The following is a 22,904-nucleotide window of genomic DNA, read 5'->3' as shown; positions in this document are numbered from 1 at the left end:
GAAATTACTCCATGACCGAATGTGAATGCTTTGCCCTCGCTTGAGAGCTCGGTAAATTGCGTCCCGAATTGTACAGCCGGTCATTGGCAGCTATCACCGACATCATTCCTTGTGCTAGCTGTCATGCTTAAAAGATCCTACTTGACTTCTCGGTCGGTTGGCACTGCGACTGCAAGAGTACTCATGCAAAGCTTTGCGTAAGACTAACCAACTGCATGAAGGCGCTGATTGCTTGTCGCCCCAAACAGTAGACCCACTGGATCCTCCCGACAGGTGCGAGCTGTCGCTTAATGCGTTTCAGAACATTGGAGATGACCAACACCACGACCCCTAGTTGCCTGACGTCATTCCCAGGCTGACTTTTGAGACACCTCCCTCTTTTCTGCGCATGTTCGTGCTAGTGAATGCATCTTGTACCATTGATTAAGCACAAGTAATTTTCCCTATGTTGTCCTTGGTGTCAGTGTTTGTTGGCTTCTTATGATATGATTAATAAAGATCGGGCCCCTCGGTTAACCGCCTTTCTTCTCCTTGATTACATAACGAGGGTCTCGAATCCGGCAACATTGATGCCTTCAGGTAGCATATGTGGGTTTATTGACCAGCTGCCTTCACCCAAAAAGATCACGTTCTCGTGACGCCTGCGGCAAAGAGGGCGTTCCACGTCCGCCGCCAAGGTCTGTGAGTGGTGGCGCTGGCTAACACTCCCAGGGTTCTACTAGGACGCATAAATACATAAGAAAGTGGATGGGAAAACAGCGCCGCGGTAGCTCAATTGGTAGAGCATCGCACGTGAAATGCGAAGGTTGTGGGTTCGGTTCCCACCTTCGGCAAGTTGTTTTTTCATCCACTTTAGTTTCCATTAATTTATCGTTTCCTTATTTCATTTATTAAGCACAAATAATTTCCCCTATGTTGTCCTTGGTGTCAGTGTTTGTTGGCTTCTTATGATATAAAAAGGTCCAGTGCGACACGTGCAACTCGAGGCTAAGGCCAACGTTCAATCGAAACATCCCGATCGCCCGACGTTTGAAAGTTAGAAACGTTTCACAGTTTTTTCGACCTCATGGTTGAAGGACGCCGGGACGCTTCTTGTCTCCTCGAGGCTCTCCTAGAGGCGAGCCTAGTGGGGACACGATTCTTCTGTCTTTCTAGTAGACGGCACACGGTAGCAACACCGCGTGCTGCTCTCGACAGCTCTGATGTCCGCAGCCTCAGCGGCCAGCTAACTGCCTCTCTGGGTTGATCTATGCCAGGTGACGGGCACCGTATCCAGTGCGTTTGGTAGGCCTCGTCTCAATGACAGACTTCACACCCCCAGCCCGCGCCGCTAAGCAGGCATCGCCCTCGGTTCCGGGACAGGCCTCAGCAACGGCATCACATCGGGTGCCTCTCAGCAGCTGCACCAGCCGGCCATCTACGGTCTCATGCCCTCGGAAGGAACGGCTGCAGGACGTCTTTGACACCGGCCACGTGCTGGTTTCACGGGCCCGTTGGCTTAGCAGCTCAAACTCCTGTACACGTTGGCTCCGCAGCCTCGCTTCTGCGTTCTTTTCTCTCTATTCTAGTGCTTCTGTTCATGTTTGTTTCACCTGCGTTTTGTTCGCCCCTCGTCGCTTTCTTTTTTTCCCGCAAATTATGGGCTCAGCCAAAGTATAAGTCACGACATACAAGCTACAGGTTAAAAAAAATAGTTCACTTCAGGTCCAATAATCACAGATGGATTAGAAGTCAGGATCAATGGCAAATATGTCCGCAACGTAAACCGTTTGCAGATTACATTGCCCTGTTCAAAAATGATGGGGAAAAATTGCAACAAATCATTGAGGAGTCTATTCTATGAAGTGTGAGAGCACAGTTGAAGATTAAAAGGCGGAAAACCAAAGGAATGTTAAATTCGCTGGCAAGAGAAGGAGATATATTGAGTGGCATTGAGCTTCTAAGCCAGCAGCTTACCGCGATCCGCGAGAATTATAGTTTACAATCGTTGCACTCTCTCCCTTCTGATATATGGGGCAGAAACTTCCAGGTTAACAAGCAAGCTTCAGGAGAAGTTGGCGACGGCGCAAGGAGCAAAGGAAGGAAAAATATTAGGCGTAAATAGCCAGGAATACGGCGTTGTTGAATAGAGGGCAAACGGTGTTAACCGATATTTCAGTTCATATTAAGAGTAAAACATTTCACCGACGATTATGACACTCCCTAATTCAAGTTTTTACCGCAGCTGTTTACGTGTTTTGAAGTCACCATATACTGTGGCAAAGACTTTGATTCTGAACGGCAGGGTGCTCTCGGTGACGGCGCTAAACCTCTGCTCGGGCAGTTCGTTCTGGAGCAGCGGCAGACGACGCATTTCCACCCGTTGCGTCTCTCACTGCTCAGACAAAAAATGGTGAACACGGAACCATGTGCCTCGTGCGGAGCGCATTCTCAAGCGGCGCTGCAGAAGTAGCGCATGCGCAGTGGGTCCGAAGCCCAGGCCAGTGGGTTTTCGACTCATGTTTCCGCGCTTCCTCCACACCTGCCGCTGCCAGCCCCCCGCTTTCCTTCTCACCCTTTCACCTTATCCTCCGCTTTCCGACTCATGCTTCCGCTACGCACACCTCTCCGCTTTCCTCCTCGTGCTTCTTCGCTCTCACGCCTTTTAAAGTGAAGCTTTCCTTGCCTCTTCCTTCGACTTTCCCACTGCTGCTGCAGCTGCTGCTGTCTGGCACACCACGTCCGGGGGGGCGGGGTGAGGGTGTTCAGAGGGTGTGTGTACATGACAGAAGCGAGTGAGAGAGGAAAGGCGACGCTAGAAACTCGTTTGGACACCCCTCCCCCACGTCGAATGTGCCTAATGCCCTCTGGAGCTCCCTGGGCGTCGCCACATTAGCCTCTTCACGGCTGTAATTATCCGTGACCCCTCTCAAGAGCATTGGCGAAACCGCAGCGCTTCCCTTTCTACTAACGTGCCACATCAGAGAGGACGTAGATAGAACTGTACAGAGGAGGGATGAGAAGAGGCAGGTCCCATACAAGTGGGGAGGGGCGGAGAAGGTGGTGCGAGAAGGCAAGGAAACCCTACTGCTATACGACAGCGGTTACGGGGAAACTGGATAAGCTGAAGTTCAAGGTCTGGTGCAGTGCGTTCCTGCTGTTTCTGAAAATTAAGCACCCTGCAAATATGCCAAGCGGACAAATTACGCAGAGCGTGCAGGAGGAGAGCCGCAATAATTAGGCGCACCGCAAGGTCCAGGCGACACTACGTCCGTCATGTCCGTCGACCGTCAAATCAAAACTTCTGTGCCCGGCGTGGTATCATTGAGGCTACGGAATTCCTAGAGGTCGCGGATTTGAGCGCGACCGTGGCAGCCGCATTTCGACGGGAGCGAAATAGAAAACACACGTGCACTTAGATTTTGGGACACGTTAAAGAACATCAGAGTGTCAAAATTAATCCGGAGTCCGTCACTACGGCTTGCCTCGTAATCCGAGTGTGGTTTTGACACGTACAGCCCCATAATCCAGTTCAAATTTAATACTTCTGCCACAATGCGATGTGCTATGTGAAGCCGTGAAAATGGTCAACCCTCTCAGAAGTTATGAAATATGGAGCACGAACAGCGCCTCAAACAAGCAAGTCTCCCTGTGCGTTCTGTGTACTACGCAGACAAACAGCAGTGGTAACGTTTAACATCAACTCACCACTCTCGTGCTAGACTAAACGTCGAAGAAATTAGGCTTTCGCCGTCAAGATCACCGCTAATTACCGTAAATAAAGCAAACTAACAGAAATCTTCGCTTACATTGATTCCCACAGTGAATCGCATCTGCATAATTGTTTTACATCCCCCGTTGCGCACCGCGTTCGCCCTAATCTTTGGCTGGGCTTGTTTGCTTGACGACGCCGCCCGCCCCAGGAACGGGCGCCTAAGGTGTGCGTTATAAAAATGGAGCCGAGCAGGCTATGAAATGCGAAGTACAAATAACCTGTAGAGTATTCTACTTAGACCATGGCTGCCAAAGGAGGAAAAGCGCTTTCGAGGACGACAGAGAATTAATAGTGCGATGAAAATGAGAAGTTTGCAGGCTCAAGTTTGAATCAGCGACCGCAATTTTAAATCTCTCAGACAAGCCTAGGTCTAGCAGTGGGCATAATTAGAGTAATGATGCGTGCACAGCGCAAGGCAACACTACACGGGGGTAAAAAATGACAGGAGAAGGGGTTAACTTTCAACTAAAGTTTAAGGTCACGTGCATCAATATATATGGAGGACATATCGAAGATTCCAAAATTACACTCCAGATATAACGAAAACTGACCAGCAAAAAAAAAGAGATTTGAAAGCAGAAAGTCATTAATCTTCAAAGTCACTCCCTTCGGGGACAACGAGACGAATCTAGGCTGATAATGATGACCTAACAAGAATGGTGATTCGCTTTGTAATTTGTTTGGAATAAGTTTATTGTGTTTCTTTAAGCAGATAAGAAGGAGTTAAGGAAAATGGTAGAATAAAATGGGCTGGAGGGCATACGGCAGACCTTGGCAGACCTTGGCAGACCTTGGCAGACCTTGGCAGACCTTGTCAGACCTTACCATTATCATTGAAAAGGAAGGCGTGCAATCAGAACATTTTACTGGTGCTGACATATGGGGCAGAGACTTGGAGACTGACAAAGAAGCTTGAGAAGTGTTGAGAACAGCACAAAGAGTGCTGGAACGAAGAATGCTAGGCATAATTTTAAGAGACAGAAAGAGCGCGGTTTGGATGAGAGAGCAAACGGGTATAGCCGGCATTCTAGTCGACATTAACAGAAAAAAATGAAGCTGGGCCGGTCATGTAATGCGCAGGTTAGATAACCTTGGACCATTAGGATATTACGAGATACATTAGAGATGTGGCGATACGAACATGTTCGAGTTTTATTGAACAAATATCAGCTTGCCACAGATTATCACAACAGCGCGCCCGCACGGAGGCGAAAGAGAACGTCATTTCTGACTCCGCGTTTAGATACGCTGACTGCGGTCTGAGGTGCATTGTTCCAACGGTAAGTGGAGCATCACGGAACTGAAGTAATGCCGTAGCCGGCGGATGGTGCCACTCAGTCCGCGCGCAGATTCAGCCCACGCGCGACCATGTATCAGCCATTTCACGTGCTCGCACGTGTACGTTCTGTGGAACCTTGCTCCCTTTTGCAGCGTATCCGGTAGCTTTCACTTCCCTGCGCTTCTAGACCAGAAAACACTACAGGTGGGTAAACGGGTATGCAGCTTCTAAAAATGCCGATGTCGAGGACAGAAACCACTACAGGTGGGTAAACGGGTAGGCAGCTTCTGAAAACGCCGATGTCGAGGACAGCAAAACTTAACCACATATTCTGCGTGAAACTCTACCTGTACATGCACTTGCGCAGGTGTGTATGATCGTCGAACGCGCTCTTGTTTTATGAGTTCGTGTTGTCGCGAGTATAGCGAAAAGCAAGCAACAGTTGAGCAACATGTGTTTTAATACGCAGAAAAGCAAGTTGTAACGAACACGAAGTTCTAAAGCCCCCAGGATTATGCGTTCTTGAATAAACTTCTACGTGCCGCAAATGCATCATCCGCTGTCAAAAGCAGGGACCCTGCACAACTGTCATTGACCCGCAAGGCATTCATTGTACATGTTCTGAAACAAGCGGTTTTGATCTGCAATGGCACGTTAGCACGGTTTCAGCTAAAATGGGGAAGTTCCCCGCAGATATTCCTTCGTTCGTGGTCATTCCCGTGGCGCGGTGTATTGTGTACAGCGCTGCATGCGCGTTCATTTCACGCGATTCAGTTTCTCCAGTCCCGCCTGGCCCCAGCAAGAACAAGAAAAGCACGGTCTATGTAACGCAGCGAAACCAAACGCAGAAACTAGCGCAAACCTGCCCATACGACGCTTTTGCTGCGGTACGAAACCCACGGAACAACACACGTGTGAGCGCACACAGCCATAAAAGAAAGCCAACACTGTGCCCCTATAGTGTAGTCACTATTTTGTAACATTCCTCGTGACTCCCTCCACACTTTTCTCCTAGTGAGCGTACAGGGTAGGACCTCTCCTCAGGTTGTTCCTTCCTCCATGGTCTGCGTTGGGGGAGTGACCCATTGAATTAGCAAAAGAAGACGGCGCAAAGAGTAAAACCACGTTAAGAATTCGCGGATTGACGTAAAATTTCTCAGGGAGGTTCCTGTAAATAGAGTAAAGGCTTTGAAGAGAAAATTTGCTAAATTTCGATTTGGGTGGGAATCGAACGCGGGCCCCCGGTGTGCGAGATGGGCACGCTTCACCGACGCGACGGCGCATCCACGGTTTTGGCTGATGCGTCTAGTGCGTGCGTCATTGCGCACATGATAGCGCAGCCAATGGGAAGGAAGTGGTGGCACGTCTTGAGCTTATAAAATGAGCGCGCTGCCTCCCGCTCGTCACATGCTCTTCAGATTTCATCGGTGCTGTATCTACAGCGAGGGACTCTTGACGCCAGGTCATGAGTGACCAGGTAATGAGTCATGAGCACCAGATCCTTGACGCCAGGTCATGAGTGTATAAAATGAGGCGGCCTGTGCCAAATAAATCCGCGAACACGCACCGAATTAGCAGGAAACATTGATACACGTTGAAAACGTCAGTCGCAATCATTTCGCCAAAGGGACCAAATGCTTTCGCATTCCTACACGTAAGCAGCCTTAAAGGTCTCCACCGAATTTCGCATATTCCTGACGATAGCTTGAACGGCCACCTGCAGCTGCGGCGGCGGACAAAAGCGCCAACCGAAATGGCTCTTGGAATGAGCCGTACAGGTTATGGTGTCAAATGCCGGGAAACAACTTGAGGCTACCCACAAACAACTTTGAATATTCAGTATTTTCCACCTGTTGTAATTTGAACTGTCGACGATAGCACCCACCACTCGATGTTCCAGACATCACCTCGGTCATTTAAATTATTTAGGCGAAAACCCTAAGTGCCTCGTGGGTCGAAAAATTTCCGACTGGTATCGACAAATTGACCGTCCGGCATGATGACATGAAAATTTATAGTGCCACCCACGACTGTGGGTGGGACTCGAACCCACGACCTGTGGTGGGAGTCGAACCCTCTACCTTTGGCGGGATCAGAATTCAATGGCACCAAAATTGATGATACCACCATTGCTGGTCGCACCCGCGACCTCTGGTGGGAGTCGAACCCACGACCGTCGGTGTTAACTAGGGGTCGGTTAACTAGGTAACAAAAAAAGAGTTAATTATGGCCCTCGGACACACGACCATTGGTGGGATTCGAACCCACGACCTTTGGTGTTAATTAGGGGAAAATAAGGCACTCTAATGCACATCCTTTGGTTGGACCAAAATTCAATGGCGCCAAAATTGACGCAACCAGCAGGGATGAGTGATTGTCAAACCCACGAGCTTTGGCGTTAGGACGAAGTTAATTAGGGCACAAGTAATTAAGAGAGAATTTATTAAAGCAATAGAACTCACGAACTTTGGTGGGAGTAAACAAGTAAAAACGCATTAGCATGAAAATTCCAAGTAATTTATTGAATGTCTCGTGAACGTGTAGGCTATAGCCTTCATCCCCTTTAGCATATGCCAGACACCAAGGACAACATAGGCGAAGATTACATTTACTTATTATTTTAATTAAATAAATGATACATCCACGGAAATGAATATGGATGAAAAAAGCAGTCAGTCCGCAGGTAGTATACGAACCCACGTCTACGCATTACGTGTGCAATGTTCCTGAGCAATTGAGCTACCGCGGCGCAGTTCTTGCATGCACTTTTTGAGGTATTTTCGTTTATCTACTAGAACTAATCCTGGGAGTGCTAGTCAGTGCCACCACTCACAAGCAAGGTCCAGTAGGTAAAGAGAAATACCCCGGAAAGTAAATGGCAAAACGCAATATATATATATATATATATATATAATATATATATATATATATATATATATATATATATATATAATATATATATATATATATATATATATATATATATATATATATATATATATATGTGTGTGTGTGTGTGTGTGTGTGTGTGTGTGTGTGTGTGTGTGTGTGTGCGCGCGTGTCTGATATAAGCATTTGGGGCATGTCCTCTGTTTTCCTTTCTTTACAGGACGTGCTAGATTTCGGCACAAGTTTAGTGTACATCGTTGCTGTCACGTTGGTCCTAGCGGCACTTTTGGCAACATTACTGCGCCATTTAGCCAAGGACCACTCGCGTAGGACACCGCCAGGTCCTTTCTGTTGGCCTGTGCTTGGAAAATTGAACTTCTCGTCTGGCCGCATTTCCTTAAAGCAGTGTCTCCAGTGGTCAAAAAAATACGGCCCCATTGTCGGGTAAAGTATCAGTCACGTATTGTTAATGGTGGCAAATTGTGACTTTTAAAGAACATTTTGCTATGACACATGTATACAGGCTTACTGTAGTCATGTAATATATGTTTTAAATCAAGAGCAGTTGAGGCAATGCAATAAATATAGGCAACATATTTTGTCCCACCTCTTCATATACTTAAGCACGCAACATGCTGAAGCTATACGTGAAGTTCTTGGTGAGCTGGATTTAGGAGTTTTATTATCGCCTCTTTTGAGCTGCCTTCTAATAATTTTCGAATAATCGAGCGCCGCACACTGCTGTCTGTCGCTACCGTCTCGCAGTGCATTATTACTTAAAGACGCCTTTCAACGACACGCCACAAAACAAAGTAGCGCCATTCCAACATTATATTAGCACACTGACATTATCTCTTTTCCACACACGCGTACACCTGCTGTGTAGAAATATCTGAGCCAACGGGAATTATATACTACCGACGTCGTTTTCTCCCATCATGTGTTCCTGCGCGGTTCGCATATGGTGTGAAGCCTGAAACAAGGTTTTGTGGACGTCGTGATCCTTAATGACAACGAACAAATCAAGGAAATTTTCTCCAGACCGGAGCTTCAGGACCGCCCCACCAGATGGGGCCTCAGCTCTGCCCAAAAAGGTAAATATACAACGGCCTAAATACTGCCAGCAATATCTGTAAGACATAACCACAACGACGCATGATGTAATGAGCATTTATATTCATTGATGCGTTTGTTTCCAAGTCAATCCATGGCGTACATCATAACGATATATAAGCAGAGAATGTTTTGGTTAGCGAAAGTGGCTGAAGACAGGTATTTCATTTTACTCATACAATCGGCGACTTATAACTCGGCGAGTTATACAGGAAGACTTGGAGAAAAGTGGTGTAAACTGTGACGAAAATTTGCTATTGAAATATTTTTGTTTTCTTTTGCTACGCCTAAGAAATACCATGTAAGTGTTGCTTGCTACGTTTATGTTCTTTTTTTCTTTAATTGCTCTATGTTTCCTGTGGAACCGTCTCGGCGACAAAAAAAATACTATTTGCTTCACCATCCTCCCCCCAGCCAATGGACGCGTAATATACGACGCTTGCTTCCGCGTAGACAGTTTCCAGCAAAAGAAGGGATGCAATCAGTTAAGTGGTGTCCCAACACTATCATGCCATAACATATCCCCATATAACACGCCGTGGTATTAGAGTGAGCAATGACTTGTTATTCCTCATCTTCAGCGCCGACCATTAATTTCCACCATTTTCAGACACTTGTTTCTGTCAAGCAGCATTATTATTTATGAAGAGGTTCAATAGACCAATCCGACGGGCCAGTTTCATGACCCCACCGCTGCAGCGGTGCATGCCGGTACTCGTAGTCATCCGGCCGCTCCAGCCACCCGGAGTGGATGTGCGGCCTGTTTCTGAAGGACATTTTTTTGGCAATTTTTGGTTGTTTTGGAGCCATCGTTCGACGAGAGGATTCACCTGCTGCGTCTGTGTAGCACCAGTCAATCTGTGCCCCATAGTCCACACACAAGCTAGGCTAATAAACCAGCTTCATGCATCGAAAACATTAAATGCGTTCTCTGTGTTATGCTTGTACCCTATCAGTATCTATTCCTTCTGGTGCCACGCTGTACTGCTAATCTGATGACAGCAACTACACTTTGCTACTGCTGACACCAGCTTGACTGTATAGTCATTCGGACTTTAAATATTAATTATTGTCCAAACATCCCCAAATGCCCCAAATATGAGTATTATATTGGGACGGAGGGCACACATAAAGTACATTGAGGGAACTGTACTAAGGAAGAAAAAAACTTAGCAAGGTAGCAATTACATAGGACCACAAAAAACAAGGGAGGTTTAAGAAATAGTAAATAAGGATATGGGGGGACATAATAGCAGTGAAAAAGAAAGGAATTGCCCGCAACAAAATGGGACTGGAACAGCATGAAAGTGACAATGAAAAATCAATCCAACGCAATTAAATGTAATCACAGGGACAACATTGAACATCTTGAAATGTAGCAATTGCGCGAGTGCACCGCAAAGATAATGCAATGTTTTAGAAAGTAGTTTTAAAAACTGATCTGCAACTACAGTAACTGCTATGGAAAGGGAAAATAGGCAGCTCGGAGGTAACTGCGTTCACTTGCGATGCGAACGCTAGCGCAGCACTTGTTGGCTTTTGATCCTTACTCGCGGCTTAATCGACCAGCATGAGGTAACTGTGTGCACTCGCGACTCGAACGCTAGCGCGAAGCTTGATGGCTGTTGGTCCTTACTCGCGCCTTAATCAACCAGCATGAGGTAACTGTGTGCACTTGCGACTCGAACGCTAGCGTGACGCTTGATGGCTGTTGGTCCTTACTCGCGGCTTAATCGACCAGCATGAGGTAACTGTGTGCACTTGCGACTCGAACGCTAGCGCGACGCTTGATGGCTGTTGGTCCTAATTCGCGGCTTAATGGACCAGCATGAGGTAACTGTGTGCACTTGCGACTCGAATGCTAGCGCGAGGCTTGATGGCTGTCGGTCCTCACTCGCGGCTTAATCGACCAGCATGAGGTAACTGTGTGCACTTGTGACTCGAACGCTAGCGCGACGCCTGATGGCTGTTGGTCCTAACTCGCGGCTTAATCGACCAGCAATCCCAATCGCAATCCCGAGCTTCTTACACGATACTTAAGTAACACAACGCAAGCATCGGGCAGTGACTCGTAGCGTTGTCTGAATAGCACAATCAAGCGCTCTCCTCGTTCATAGGAGGTCACTTTGTTCGCTTTCAAAACAACTAACATTGCCTACACTGAGCGGTCTATCTTATCTCAGCGGCCGACAAGAAGCGAGGAGGATGCTCAAGGGGAGGGGTTTTTTATGCGGTCAAGCCAGCACAGTGAAAATAAATAACCGAATGAAGAGGGTGGTATCGACGTCTGCGATTGGTCCGCTTCCCTTTACTTAGCTTGTGGTGGCTGGTCGAAAATCGCGGCGGCGTGCAACGGGAGGTTAGGAATGCCGCTAGAACGAAATCTCAGCATGGAATAGTTGGCAGAGCGAAGTCTTTCACGTGCCGAAAGGGCTCTATTACGTTTTACTGCCGCGCAAGAAAGTTTAGCATACGAAAATAAATCCATGCTCACCGGCAGGTGCGAATAGCAATTCCTGAGCGATCGCCGGGCAGTCATTTTCTATTTCTTTCGGAGCTGGGCAGCCTCTGGCTATTCAGAAAAACATTCAATTTTGTTCGGCACACTAATGCGTCTTTAACGCGTACACGTGACTGACGTGGTGAACTTTCGCGGTTTTTTGATGTCACGCTAAAAACAGGAGACGTTGAGGGTTGAACGAAAACTTTTTGACCAATCGTGGAGACCTGATTGTAGATTTAGAATAGAAAAGTTTGGAATAGCGTTATGGTATAGCGCCACAGATGTCTTTTCTTGACCTACATAGGCGTCGAATTTTGATCGGATCGGCAGTCAAAAGAAAACTAATAACTTTGCATTCTTTAGCTCAAGAAGAGAAGGAAAGCTCCGAAAATCTTTGACATCTTTAGACAAGCCCTCACTGATGACTAATAAATTGGAACTTTACTTCAACCTCTACTACTTTTGTTTCAGGAGCCTTAAAACTAATAAATTGGAACTTTACTTCAACCTCTACTACTTTTGTTTCAGGAGCCTTAAAACGAACTCTTACCTGAATGTTAGAGTTTGCCCCACTAGTCCTTGTGAATACTAGGACAGGCTAAGATAAATATACTATTCTTGAATAAATATACAATATTTGTTTGAACGTTTGCGTAGATACGAGGAGAAGAAAGCAAAATTGCTGTGCCTCACCCTCTTTACCTTGTTTCATACTTGTTGTTTGATGTTAGAAGGAAAAAAGATTAAACAATTTGTTTATTCCAACGTTTCTAGTGCGGGCATGATGCCTGGATGTACTACACACATTGAAATTTAATGTCAATTTGATGTTTTATTATTTTTCTACCCCGTGAACATCACAATCATAATAGCCCCTATAACAGGCGTTATTTAAACAGATTTGGCACAATTTTTTCACAGGAAAATAGATCATTCAAGTGATCAATCATGGTAGAATAACAGAGCTCCTAGGGAGGAGGAAATATTTTGTTAAGGAGGATTGTTTTCGTCACGCCATTGCCTCTCCTGACGAAGGCGATTCTCTTCGACAAAATGCTTGCTCCATCAGCGGTTTCCTTAGTTTCCTTAGTTTCCTTCCTAAGCTGATCTCAATGGTATTCAAGTAGTGATCGTGCAAGTGTTTAAAGCTCCCGTTTCACAAACTTGAACTATACCTAATAATACAATGAAACAAGAACTATTATTGCCACGGAATTACATCTTCCAATGCGCCGAGTCGCGCAACAGCTCCTTTTATATTAGGAGTGAAGCGAAATATCGCTAAATTCCTCGCAAGACTGTTTACGCCTTATTTTACAGGTTTTTCGACCTTCAGTGGACAGCAGTGGAAAGAAAACAGGGACTTTTCCATGCGAGCATTGGCAAAGCTTGGACTCGGGAGCGAGATCATGCGCCAGCACATACAGGTATGACGCAATACTTTGAGAGCCCATAGTGAGTCGCTAAGCTTCCACAGCTACCTTGAGTCTCCACGTAAAAAGCAGAGAATTGCCTATTAAAGAGGGTCAGGCAAGGGGACATGATTTCTGCAACGCTATTCACTGCATGCCTAGGAGAAGTATTCAAGCTATACACTTGGAAGGGCTAAGAGTCGGTATCAACGGCGAATATCTCAACAACCTTCGGTTTGCAGATGACATTGTCCTGTTCAGCAACACTGGGGATGAAGTGCAAAAATGAATGGTAAGCCTAACCAAGAAAGTGTCAGAATACGGTTGAAGATAAGTATCAACATTACCTAGGGCGTGGTAATTTATAACCTACTTTGTATTTTCATCTTCACCAAATTACAAAGCTAACAAAATCGTAATAGTTGTGCTTCATCAGTACATGTACATTGATGCAACGAATGCCCGTATGAAATTTCAATTTAGTTCCAATTGTCTGTTTATGTCTGATTAGGACTATGAACTGTCTGAATGTTAGGAACGAAGTAGTGGGAGACTACGGAATAATGTTGAACCCCTGGGTTTTATAAGCGTGCACCTAATCCACGGCTCTTGGGCGACATTGATATTTGCCCCCATGGAAACATGGAAATGCGGCCACCGAGGCTGGGATTTCATCCTTGGACCTCGTGTTTAGCAGCGAAATGCCGAATTGACTAAGCAACTACGGCGGGTAAGATAAAATTTGTTGTGTATCTTGAGTAAATAAAATCTGACTTTGTCTAAGGCTCAGCTCTTAACAAAAGCTTCGGCGTTTACTAGTTGCAGATAACACTCGTCCTCAGGAGGCGCTTTGTTCTTTTGATCTGATGGCATCAGAAAGGCAAGACAGATATGATGCATGAACCAAATCTGAAGACTCTGTGACAATAGCAGAGCAAATATCACAGCAGTCCTAACATATATTTCAGATAAAAAAGTCTGTATGCAGGTTATGGAATCAAAATCACAGATTTTAATGTTACAGGTTCATGTTGTGTAGGTGTTTGGAATGCAGTCGTGAGCTTAGGATACCTGAATGAAGAACTGAAGCTTCGATATCGGTCTAATATCTACCCAGCCAACAGGCACTAATGCTGATTTTAAAAAATAATTGATATCAAGGTATAAAAACCAGCCTTGCAGAAATTTTCCTGAATCTTTCGAACATTAGTTGCGAGTACATGCGTTCTGCCTGCCGTTTCCCGTCGCATGCACTGCCTAATATATTTGTGACCTGCCTTTTTTATTAGCTCTCTTACGTTCACTGCGTTTGCTGCAACACTACTTTTATTAAGTGTGAACCACGTTACCAGTTTCGTTCTTTTTTTTAATCCAATCTTTCAGTTCGAAGCCAGGCACCTAGCGGACACTTTGGCTTCGCAGCATGGCCGTCCCGTCTCGAGCTTCATGTACGGGCACAGGAGCCACATTAACTGCATCTGCCGCTTTCTCCTGGGATACCGCTACGACTTGGACGATCCGCACTTCGCGTCGCTGCAGGAGGCTCTGTCAGGTTTCCGGCTGCAGGCAGCAGCTGCGCCCATCGAACACCGCGCCGCTTGGCTGCGACGCATGCTGATCGAGCCTCTCTGGCCTACCTCCGTCAGCGCAAAGCGTCGCCATATTATATCGACACTCAACTCCGTGGTCAGGTACTTTGGGGTATTTAGCTAAGTTTTGCTAGCGGCGCCCGTATCTTCTCGCATGGCACGCTTGGCAAAATATGTAGAAGTATCTAGGGTTGCCTCTTTGCAGCATCGATATCACGATCGCGAGCCGATTTCCGTTCACTGCAGGAATGCGTCTTTCAAGACTTCGAAACAAATTTTTATTTTCACGCGCCGAGTGAATGGCAATGCGTAGTGTAAAACTAAAAGCTATATTTCACAGGTCGACCCTCAGTGCACTTCCTGATAGCTAAAGTGTCCCACGCTGAAATAGGAGAATGGTTAGAGCGTCTGCCAGATGTGAATTCAGCTACGTTGCAGTTTCATATAATAGGGATAAAGGAAGTATGAGCATAAGCCCTTACTGCGTAGAAATTACGACTACGGCTACAAAAATATGCGCCGATAAGATTAATTATGAGAGTACGAGTCCTAGCGTAAAAATATAGGCAGCTTTTCAGGAACCCATTCGGGTTCGTTAAAAGTTGGCGAAGTCGAATTTATCGATAACTCGAAGCAAAGGCAAGAACTTGATGTAATATTTTTCCAGAAACGCGCAAGGTGGACGGAACTAATTAATAAAGGGAAAAGGAGACCTCCACCCAATCGTAGCGATTGCTACAAAGGGAAACCATACGGGTTCCACAAAAGTTGGCGAACTCGAATTTATCGACAATACGAAGCAAAGGCAAGAGTTTGACGTACTAGTTCTCTAATGGCGGCGTCTGAAATACCGCCTTTTGTTTCTTTCTTCCTCTGTTTTTTTCCAGCCGGCATGTCAGAAGCATTTGACATGTCGACTACCATGCGTACGTTGACATGTGGTTGACATGTGGTTGACAGACGCCCGGGCCCGCGGCCTTGTGCACAGCTTTGCTTTATTCTCAATTCGACACGCTAACACACCTTCCCTCGTTGCCACACCCACCCACCTTACACCCTCTCCTCTTTAGAAGAGCCCCAAATATATATACTGTGGCGAGGAAAGCATATGTTGTCTTGAAGAAGACAAGTCCACTTGCTGAAACGTTGGCTCCTGCTTTCACCTTGTTCTAGTTTTGCTCATCGTCTTCAATTTCCATCTCCCACCTTCCCCGTGTTTTATGTGTACCTTGTCATTCATGACTTGACTGAGACTGTACTGTAAATGTATAGGGCACAGTGCTGACAGACGTATTTCATGGTTGTAGTCAAACCAATAAAATTTGATATCGCATAGCTTTTGGCAGAGCATTTGGCAGCGGTGACAGCCAGTAGACGCAGGAATAATCAGAGCGGTTGTTCTACTACAGGTAAGCTGGGACTCACCGCAAGGAGCTGCTAGCACGAGGATGTCCTTCACTGGAAGCTTGAAAGCGGCGCAGCATCGGAAGCAGCCCTGCAGCTACCCTCTGCGCCATTAACCCCGGAGACTTGCCGCGACGAGCCACTAGGTGCAAGGTGCCCTTCACCGAGGTTTCACGAAAGGCAACGCATCGGCATCACCCGGAAGCTACCCACAGTGCATCAGCAAGAATAGAAAAGGAAGCGCTCGACATTCATCGTAGCATTTGGCAACGGCGAGAGCCAGTAGACGCAGGACTAATCAGAGTGGTTGTTCTACTACAGGTAACCTGGGACTCACCGCAAGGAGCTGCTAGCACGAGGGTGTCCTACACAGGAAGCTTGACAGCGGCGCAGCATCGGAAGCAGCCGTGCAGCTACGTGACGAACCACTAGGTGCAAGGTGCCCTCCACCGAGGGTTCACGAAATGCAACGCATCGGCATCACCCGGAAGCTACCCACAGTGCATCAGCAAGAATAGAAAAGGAAGCCCTCGACATTCATCCTAGCATTTGGCAGCGGTGACAGCCAGTAGACGCAGGACTAATTAGAGTGGTTGTTCTACTACAGGTTGGTGCTGTTTCTCTGTCTGCTACATATGCGTTTTATTTTATTTTATTTGTCACCGCTGCCAACTTGCTGTGTCATTTAGCTTATTGAATTTCTTTTTGCACATTTTGCACTTTCTACGCTTGGTGATGTCACAGAAGTAACGGGATGCACGCTCTGACCTGCGCGAACTACGTTCCGAGATGAAACAAATGAAAGAGGGACTTGAATTCATGCAAAACCAATTTGAAACAATGAAGCAACAGTTAATGACAGGGCGCACCGAGAGAGAAAGCTTAAGGAAGGAAAATGACAGGCTGAAGGCTAAATGCAGTGAATATGAGTCAATCATTGTAGAGCTGCAGAAGCGAGTTGTTCAGGGCGAGCAGTACTCTCGCAGGTCGAATGTGGAAATAAAAGGCCTCGTTGAGAAGACAAATGAAAACATCATCATTGATCTTGTAGGCCAGATTGGTGATGTCGTTGGCGAACCCACTTCTGCTGGCGATATAGAAGTGTGCCACCGAGTACCGACTCGTGAGCAGGGCAAAACGAACGTTATTGTTCAGTTCAAAACAAGCAGAAACGGGACCATGTCCTCGAGAAAGCCCGCAAGAGCCGCATTCGGAATCGTGCCGTAGGAATCTCCAGCGAAGCCCAAATCTTCGTGGATGAGCATTTCTGTCCGACAGTGAAGCGGCTGCTTGCACAGGCAATTGCAGAAAAAAACGGGAGAATCAGTGGCAGTTTGTGTGGACTAAGAATGGGAAGATTTTCGCGCGCAAGACAGTCCAATCAAGTGTTGCGCATTGAAACAGATTCTGACCTCGTCAAGATTGCCTAGGGTGCTTATGCTTATAATCTGTGTTATATTTTCTGGTACACACGATGCTGAATCAAGAGTTTTGTCTGCCATGTGAACTTAAACTTCCGGCGCAGTCGCAGGGCATTTTCACTGCCAATCACCTCAATGTACGTTCCGCCGCCACTAAGCTCGATGAGTTAAGCACATTCTTTAATGAATTCGACTTCATGTTCGACGTGATAATGTTGACTGAAACGTGGTATCACGAGGGAAGCGACATGTTAAATATTATTGACTACAATCATTATTTTATCAATCGAAGTGGCCGCCGTGGTGGCGGAGTGGCAATGCACGTAAAAAAACACATGCTCTGCGACATAATCCCGGAACTTACGTGCATTACGGCTGACTATGAAGTGCTTTGCATAAAGAGCAATATCAACATGTACGTGGCGTTTTACCGCCCACCGTCTGGTGATATGAGTGTATTCCTGGAATTTACTGAGGAAATATTAGAATACTCAACATTTCATCAGTACAACACTCTAATAGGTGGCGACTTTAACATAAACCTTCTCAAGGATAATTTGACCTCCCGGGAATTCCTTGACAAACTTTACGCTTGTGGCTACAATAACGTCATTACTACGTCAACACGCGTAACGACAACTCGCCAGTTCATACTAGACTTGTTTATAGTCAGCGTAGACACTGGTGTAAGCGCAGCTGGCACGGTATGCGCCTGCGTAAGTGACCATTGTCCTGTCTTTATCGCTTTTCCTAAAACTACTGAAAATGAAATAACTTGCCAGGATATCGTTAAACATAGATGTATGTCTAGCAAAAATATGACCTCATTCCGCATGCGTATGCTGAGGGAAGATTGGTCTTCTGTTTGCGATAAGCTAGACCCAAATTAGAGCTATCGTGAGTTTTTATCTATATTCACTAGCCATTACAACACAAGTTTTCCTTACGTAAACACCAAAGCTAACAGAGAAAGAAGAATACCTTGGGTAGGGCGCGAGCATATCAAAATGATCAAGAATGAAAGTCGCCTTTTTAAGAAGATTTTGCGCACACCCGATATTAAGGAATTTGAGGCCTTTAAAACTTACAGAAACTAACTGCCGCGCTGAAAAAGCCAAAGGCCTCCTACTATAACCACATGTTTTCTGACATCTGTCGACGGTGCCCAAACCAAGTTTGGAAAGCTATCAATCAGGCATTGAACCGCAAAGCGGGTCAGAATACTCTAACGGAAAACCCATAGCGGGAACGAACTTTCCGGTGTGCATCTGGCCGAGCACTTCAGTGAGCACTTTGCTAATGCGGTGCAGCCACTGGGAAGCATTGCTCATGCTCACATTAATTACCATAATACTGACACAATTTCTCTCGCACCTACAGATGAAGCAGAAATAGTATGCACATTTCTATCTCTAAAAAGCAGTAAAGCTGTCGATATCAATGGATTTCAGGTAGAGGCGATTAAGCACGTAATTGACTTCCTTGCTCCTTGTCTAACCTACGTGTTCAATCTAGTCTTTCAGTCTGGCTGTTTCCCAAATCTCATGAAAATCTCAAAAGTTTCTGTTATATTTAAAAGTGGAGATAATAATGATGCTAATAATTACCGACCAAGTTCTATAATTGCTGTATTTTCCAAGGGATTAGAGAAGGTAATATTCTGCCACGTAAATAGCTTCTTTAACAAACACAATATACTTTCGGAGTATCAGCACGGTTTTCAACTTGGTAAATCTACACAGACTGCTCTGTTAGCTCAAAAAGAACTGATAATTAATAACATCGAAGAAAAAAAGCTTATGCTGGGCGTTTTCATTGACTATAGCAAAGCCTTCGATAACCTAAACCATTACATTTTACTCGTGAAATTAAGTGCTCATGGGGTACGTGGTGTAGCTAATTCACTTTTAGTTCGCATCTGTCTGAGAGAAAACAATGCGTATCAGTTGCTAACTGTTTTTCAGCTTCTAAAACCATTTCTTGTGGCGTACCTCAAGGAAGCATTTTAGGACCAATGCTCTTGAATATCTACATAAACGATATTGTTAAGATAAAGAATGACGCCTCATTCCTGCTCTATGCGGATGACACTAGTATTTTGGTTTCTGGACAAGATCCAACTGAAGTTGTTGCGAGAACTCAAAGTCTACTTTCAGATGTGCTGCAATGGTCCACAGCTAATGGCCTACGAATAAATGCGAAAAAAAAAGCTGTCTTTTTCAGATCCCGAGGCACTGAAGTCAATGTGAACCAATCGTTAACGCTTGAGGGAGTACCCGTCGAAATAGTGGAGAAACATAAACTTCTAGGCGTCACTTTTTCTGCTCATATGACATGACGTGTCATATTGAATCACTGACTAAATCGTTACCGTGTGCTGCTGGTGTTCTGTCACGATGTAGGCACTTTCTTCCAGAAAATGCTAAACTTCAGATTTATCACGCTGTGTTTTCTTCCCATATATATTACTGCCTGTTAGTCTGGAGCACCACAACCCTTAGTAACATAAATATAATTCACTTATTGCAGAAAAGAGCACTTCGGTATATTACAAACGTCCCACGCAATAGATCTACAGTTACATTGTTTACCCGCTATAACATATTCAGTGTGAAACGCATGTTCGATTTTCGTTTAATGTATGCTTATTTCTTCCCAAACGAACAATTCAAAGTGTTTATTAAAGATTTATCTCATATAAGCATGCATTACACTGATTCAACCACCCGCAGCACCGACAAGTGGCTTGTTCCTCGTTTCCGGACGACCTATTTTTTGCAGTCTCCTAGATTCACACTGCCGTCCCTACTTAATAAATATGAAGAGAAAGACGCCAACTTTTCTACGTTTACAAAAAAAAAATGCTTGAATTTTTTCTAACTGAATTTTTCTAACATGATCAAGTATGTTCCAATACTCTTCGTAACACGTATATTTTCGTCATTTTATGACGTGTGGTCACATGAACATTGAATATTTCAACTATAATGTACAACTGTTCTGGAGTGTACTTATATATTGACTGTATTTGTTCAATTGTTCCGCTGTTGTATTTGCTCAACCTCTTCTTAATTTTTTTAAACTGCATTTTTTACTTGATTACTGTAAATGTGTTTTTGAACGTATGAATCGTAATACCGCTGTCATGTACGTGGGCCTTTAGGTATTTTGAAGTGGTGTTACTGGCGCTTTTCGCCTAAGGGACCCCTACTGTCGCTGGAAATAAAGATTTGATTGATTGATTGATTGATTGATTGATTGATTGATTGATTGATTACAGAATTTAGCGGGACAATTTAGAGCCGACTGCTCTAGTAATTGGTGCGCACAAGTTGCAAAAAATTATATATATCTCAGGAACATACTACAAATTCGGGAATTTAGGGAAGCGATACGCGATAACTACATAAACAGTCATATAAAATTCGCATTTGGATTCAAAGGTCGGTGCAATGACGGCCAAACATTTTTTTTTTCTTTTCGGCAAATGCTGGGATTCGGGCATGTTACATATCGTGCTACGAGTTATAAAGTGCGAGGTCTGCCTTAGTGCTGAACAATTCAGAGCAGAGAGACAATATTGTCGAAGGAGCTAACTTCAAGCTAGACCGGTAGACATAATATCACAAATATTTTGACGGTTGGTGCGATGTTTAGTTGCTATTAGCAAAGGGTAAGTCAAAATACACACACTTGTTCAGGCTGAATAACTGATTTTTCTAATATCTCGGGCCGTGTACATTTAGGCTCACTGCGATAAGCACTGAACGCTAAATTATAAGTTGGGGCTTGTTCCTTGGACACTCCGCAAATATCTTAAAAATCTCATGAAGCGAAATAGCCCTGCTGTCAATTTTCTTTCTGTCCTGCGACTTAATACAGCAGAGTGATGACACGTGACCTTCTTTTTTGTTTGTCTAGGGAATTAGTGCAGGCGAATGAGGACACAAATAATAGCGGGCGTGCGAAGAGCTACATCGACCTGTACGTGGAGAAGATCCACGAAGCAGGGACACACAAGAACCAGTATTTCACAGGTACATCATCCTGTAATAGTTGTCATGTGTCTGTCGCCAATTCCGAACAATCAACCCTCTGTCTCTATAACTGGGTGCTTAAAAAACATGCATGGGTCGGTGGTATTCCCTTCCAGCGTCGTAGTAGCTAGAATAGAAAGAAACAAAAGAATATGATGTGTATGCATAACAAGAAAACGCATCATGTGATAACACCATGCCCGGCAGCATCCCGTTCCTGCTAGAAAAGCCGGTGCATAAACATAACTAAGCTATTTCATACTGTCGCACTTAGTTTCCTTGTATTAGTGTATATGTGCCTGAAATCTTCATATTACTCATTACAAATAAGCTTTACGCTTCGGCAGTGTTTTTCCTAACAATGAGCGTTTCTTTCTTTACTCTCGCAATACCATGTCCCACAGCCTCCACGCCAAGAGTCGGCATGAGTGGCATAAAAAATAAGAAGGGTGCTACAGCGCCCGCACAATTGAAGATAAAATGTAATGCGCATCGGGAATTCCAACTCTATTCTCACGCACTGATTTCTAACATCTTTAGCGACCAACTAGCCCAATAAGTTCCCCATCAAGCATTGGCAACTTCGATCCTATGTCTTGCTTTGTTTTGACATCAAATTATGTGTATTAGCAGCAGTAACACGTGATGCTAATATCGACGAATGTGAAAAAGAATCGCTCTCCGTACGGCCAGATTAAGACGCATAGTGTATACGATGCGCATATAAGTGGGACAATGCGGAGAACTGTAGCCCGTTCTGAATGCTTCTCATAGCAGATAACCTTGTGGGAAACATAGTTGACATCCTCATGGGAGCGGCCACCAGCGGCCCCTTTTATCTTCATTGGCACCTGCTCAACTTAGCCAGCCATGCGGACACACTACAGGCTGAGCTGCAACAAGAGATTGACACTGTGGTAGGTGGCAATCGCTTACCAAGCTGGGAAGACCATACATCGATGCCTCTAACCATGGCGACTATCTGGGAGATGTTCCGCTGGAAAATAGCCACGCCGTTCAACATACCACGCGCGTATGTAAAATTCCTGCACAAACTTTTTTTCCAGATTTCATGACTATTATTTAAACAAGCACTATATATGTCACCAAGGAGCCGTAACCTTCGATCCGCCTTTGCACTCGTGCTGACTCTAAAGGATTTGTTTACGATACCGCCTGCTTCTTACGCATTGAAACTCAGTGAATTCAGTGGAGGAATATGCTTGCCAACATTAAATTATTTCTTGTTTACCCTCGCAATGAGAGCATTCTGAATTTAGTATTGTGCCCAGGCCGAGTGATATATTTTAATACATAACTTCGCACCAGCATGCACAACATCATCATCATTGCATTCTTTACGGCTATTACTTGAGCCGTGGTGAATACCCCACTAACCTATCCAACACGATTATTTCTAAGCACAGCGGTTTACCATATATTTAATTTTACATGGTCCCTACTATAACGCCTAGTGCGACTAGCTATGTTATCACGCATACA

The 22,904-nt window shown here is 45.1% G+C and overlaps 1 protein-coding gene and 1 non-coding gene across 2 annotated transcripts; both read left to right on the top strand.

Moving 5' to 3' along the window:
- Positions 1-760: 760 nt before the first annotated feature.
- On the top strand, positions 761-833 carry TRNAS-UGA (transfer RNA serine (anticodon UGA)). The gene has a single exon. It is a non-coding gene; the product is annotated as a tRNA-Ser (tRNA).
- A 466-nt stretch (positions 834-1,299) lies between these two features.
- Positions 1,300-22,477, top strand: LOC142578291 (cytochrome P450 2J2-like). The gene is made up of 6 exons (XM_075687688.1): positions 1,300-1,492; positions 12,859-12,965; positions 14,334-14,641; positions 21,286-21,401; positions 22,179-22,318; positions 22,469-22,477. The coding sequence occupies exons 1-6, from the start codon at positions 1,300-1,302 to the stop codon at positions 22,475-22,477; spliced, it is 873 nt and encodes a 290-aa protein (XP_075543803.1).
- The last annotated feature ends 427 nt before the right edge of the window (positions 22,478-22,904 follow it).

This window comes from Dermacentor variabilis, chromosome 4 (genome assembly GCF_050947875.1).
Source record: "Dermacentor variabilis isolate Ectoservices chromosome 4, ASM5094787v1, whole genome shotgun sequence".
NCBI classification, from domain to species: domain Eukaryota; kingdom Metazoa; phylum Arthropoda; class Arachnida; order Ixodida; family Ixodidae; genus Dermacentor; species Dermacentor variabilis.
The sequence above is the reverse complement of the archived record's forward strand: the minus strand, read 5'-3'. Positions and strand labels throughout refer to the sequence as shown.

What these genes read in the sequence shown, in the direction of transcription:
- LOC142578291 (XM_075687688.1), top strand. Translation starts at nt 1,300, where the DNA reads ATGACAGACTTCACACCCCCAGCCCGCGCCGCTAAGCAGGCATCGCCC. An exon ending in TCATGCGCCAGCACATACAG is followed by an intron (nt 12,966 to 14,333) that starts GTATGACGCAAT and finishes CCAATCTTTCAG; the next exon opens with TTCGAAGCCAGGCACCTAGC. An exon ending in ACACTCAACTCCGTGGTCAG is followed by an intron (nt 14,642 to 21,285) that starts GTACTTTGGGGT and finishes TTGTTTGTCTAG; the next exon opens with GGAATTAGTGCAGGCGAATG.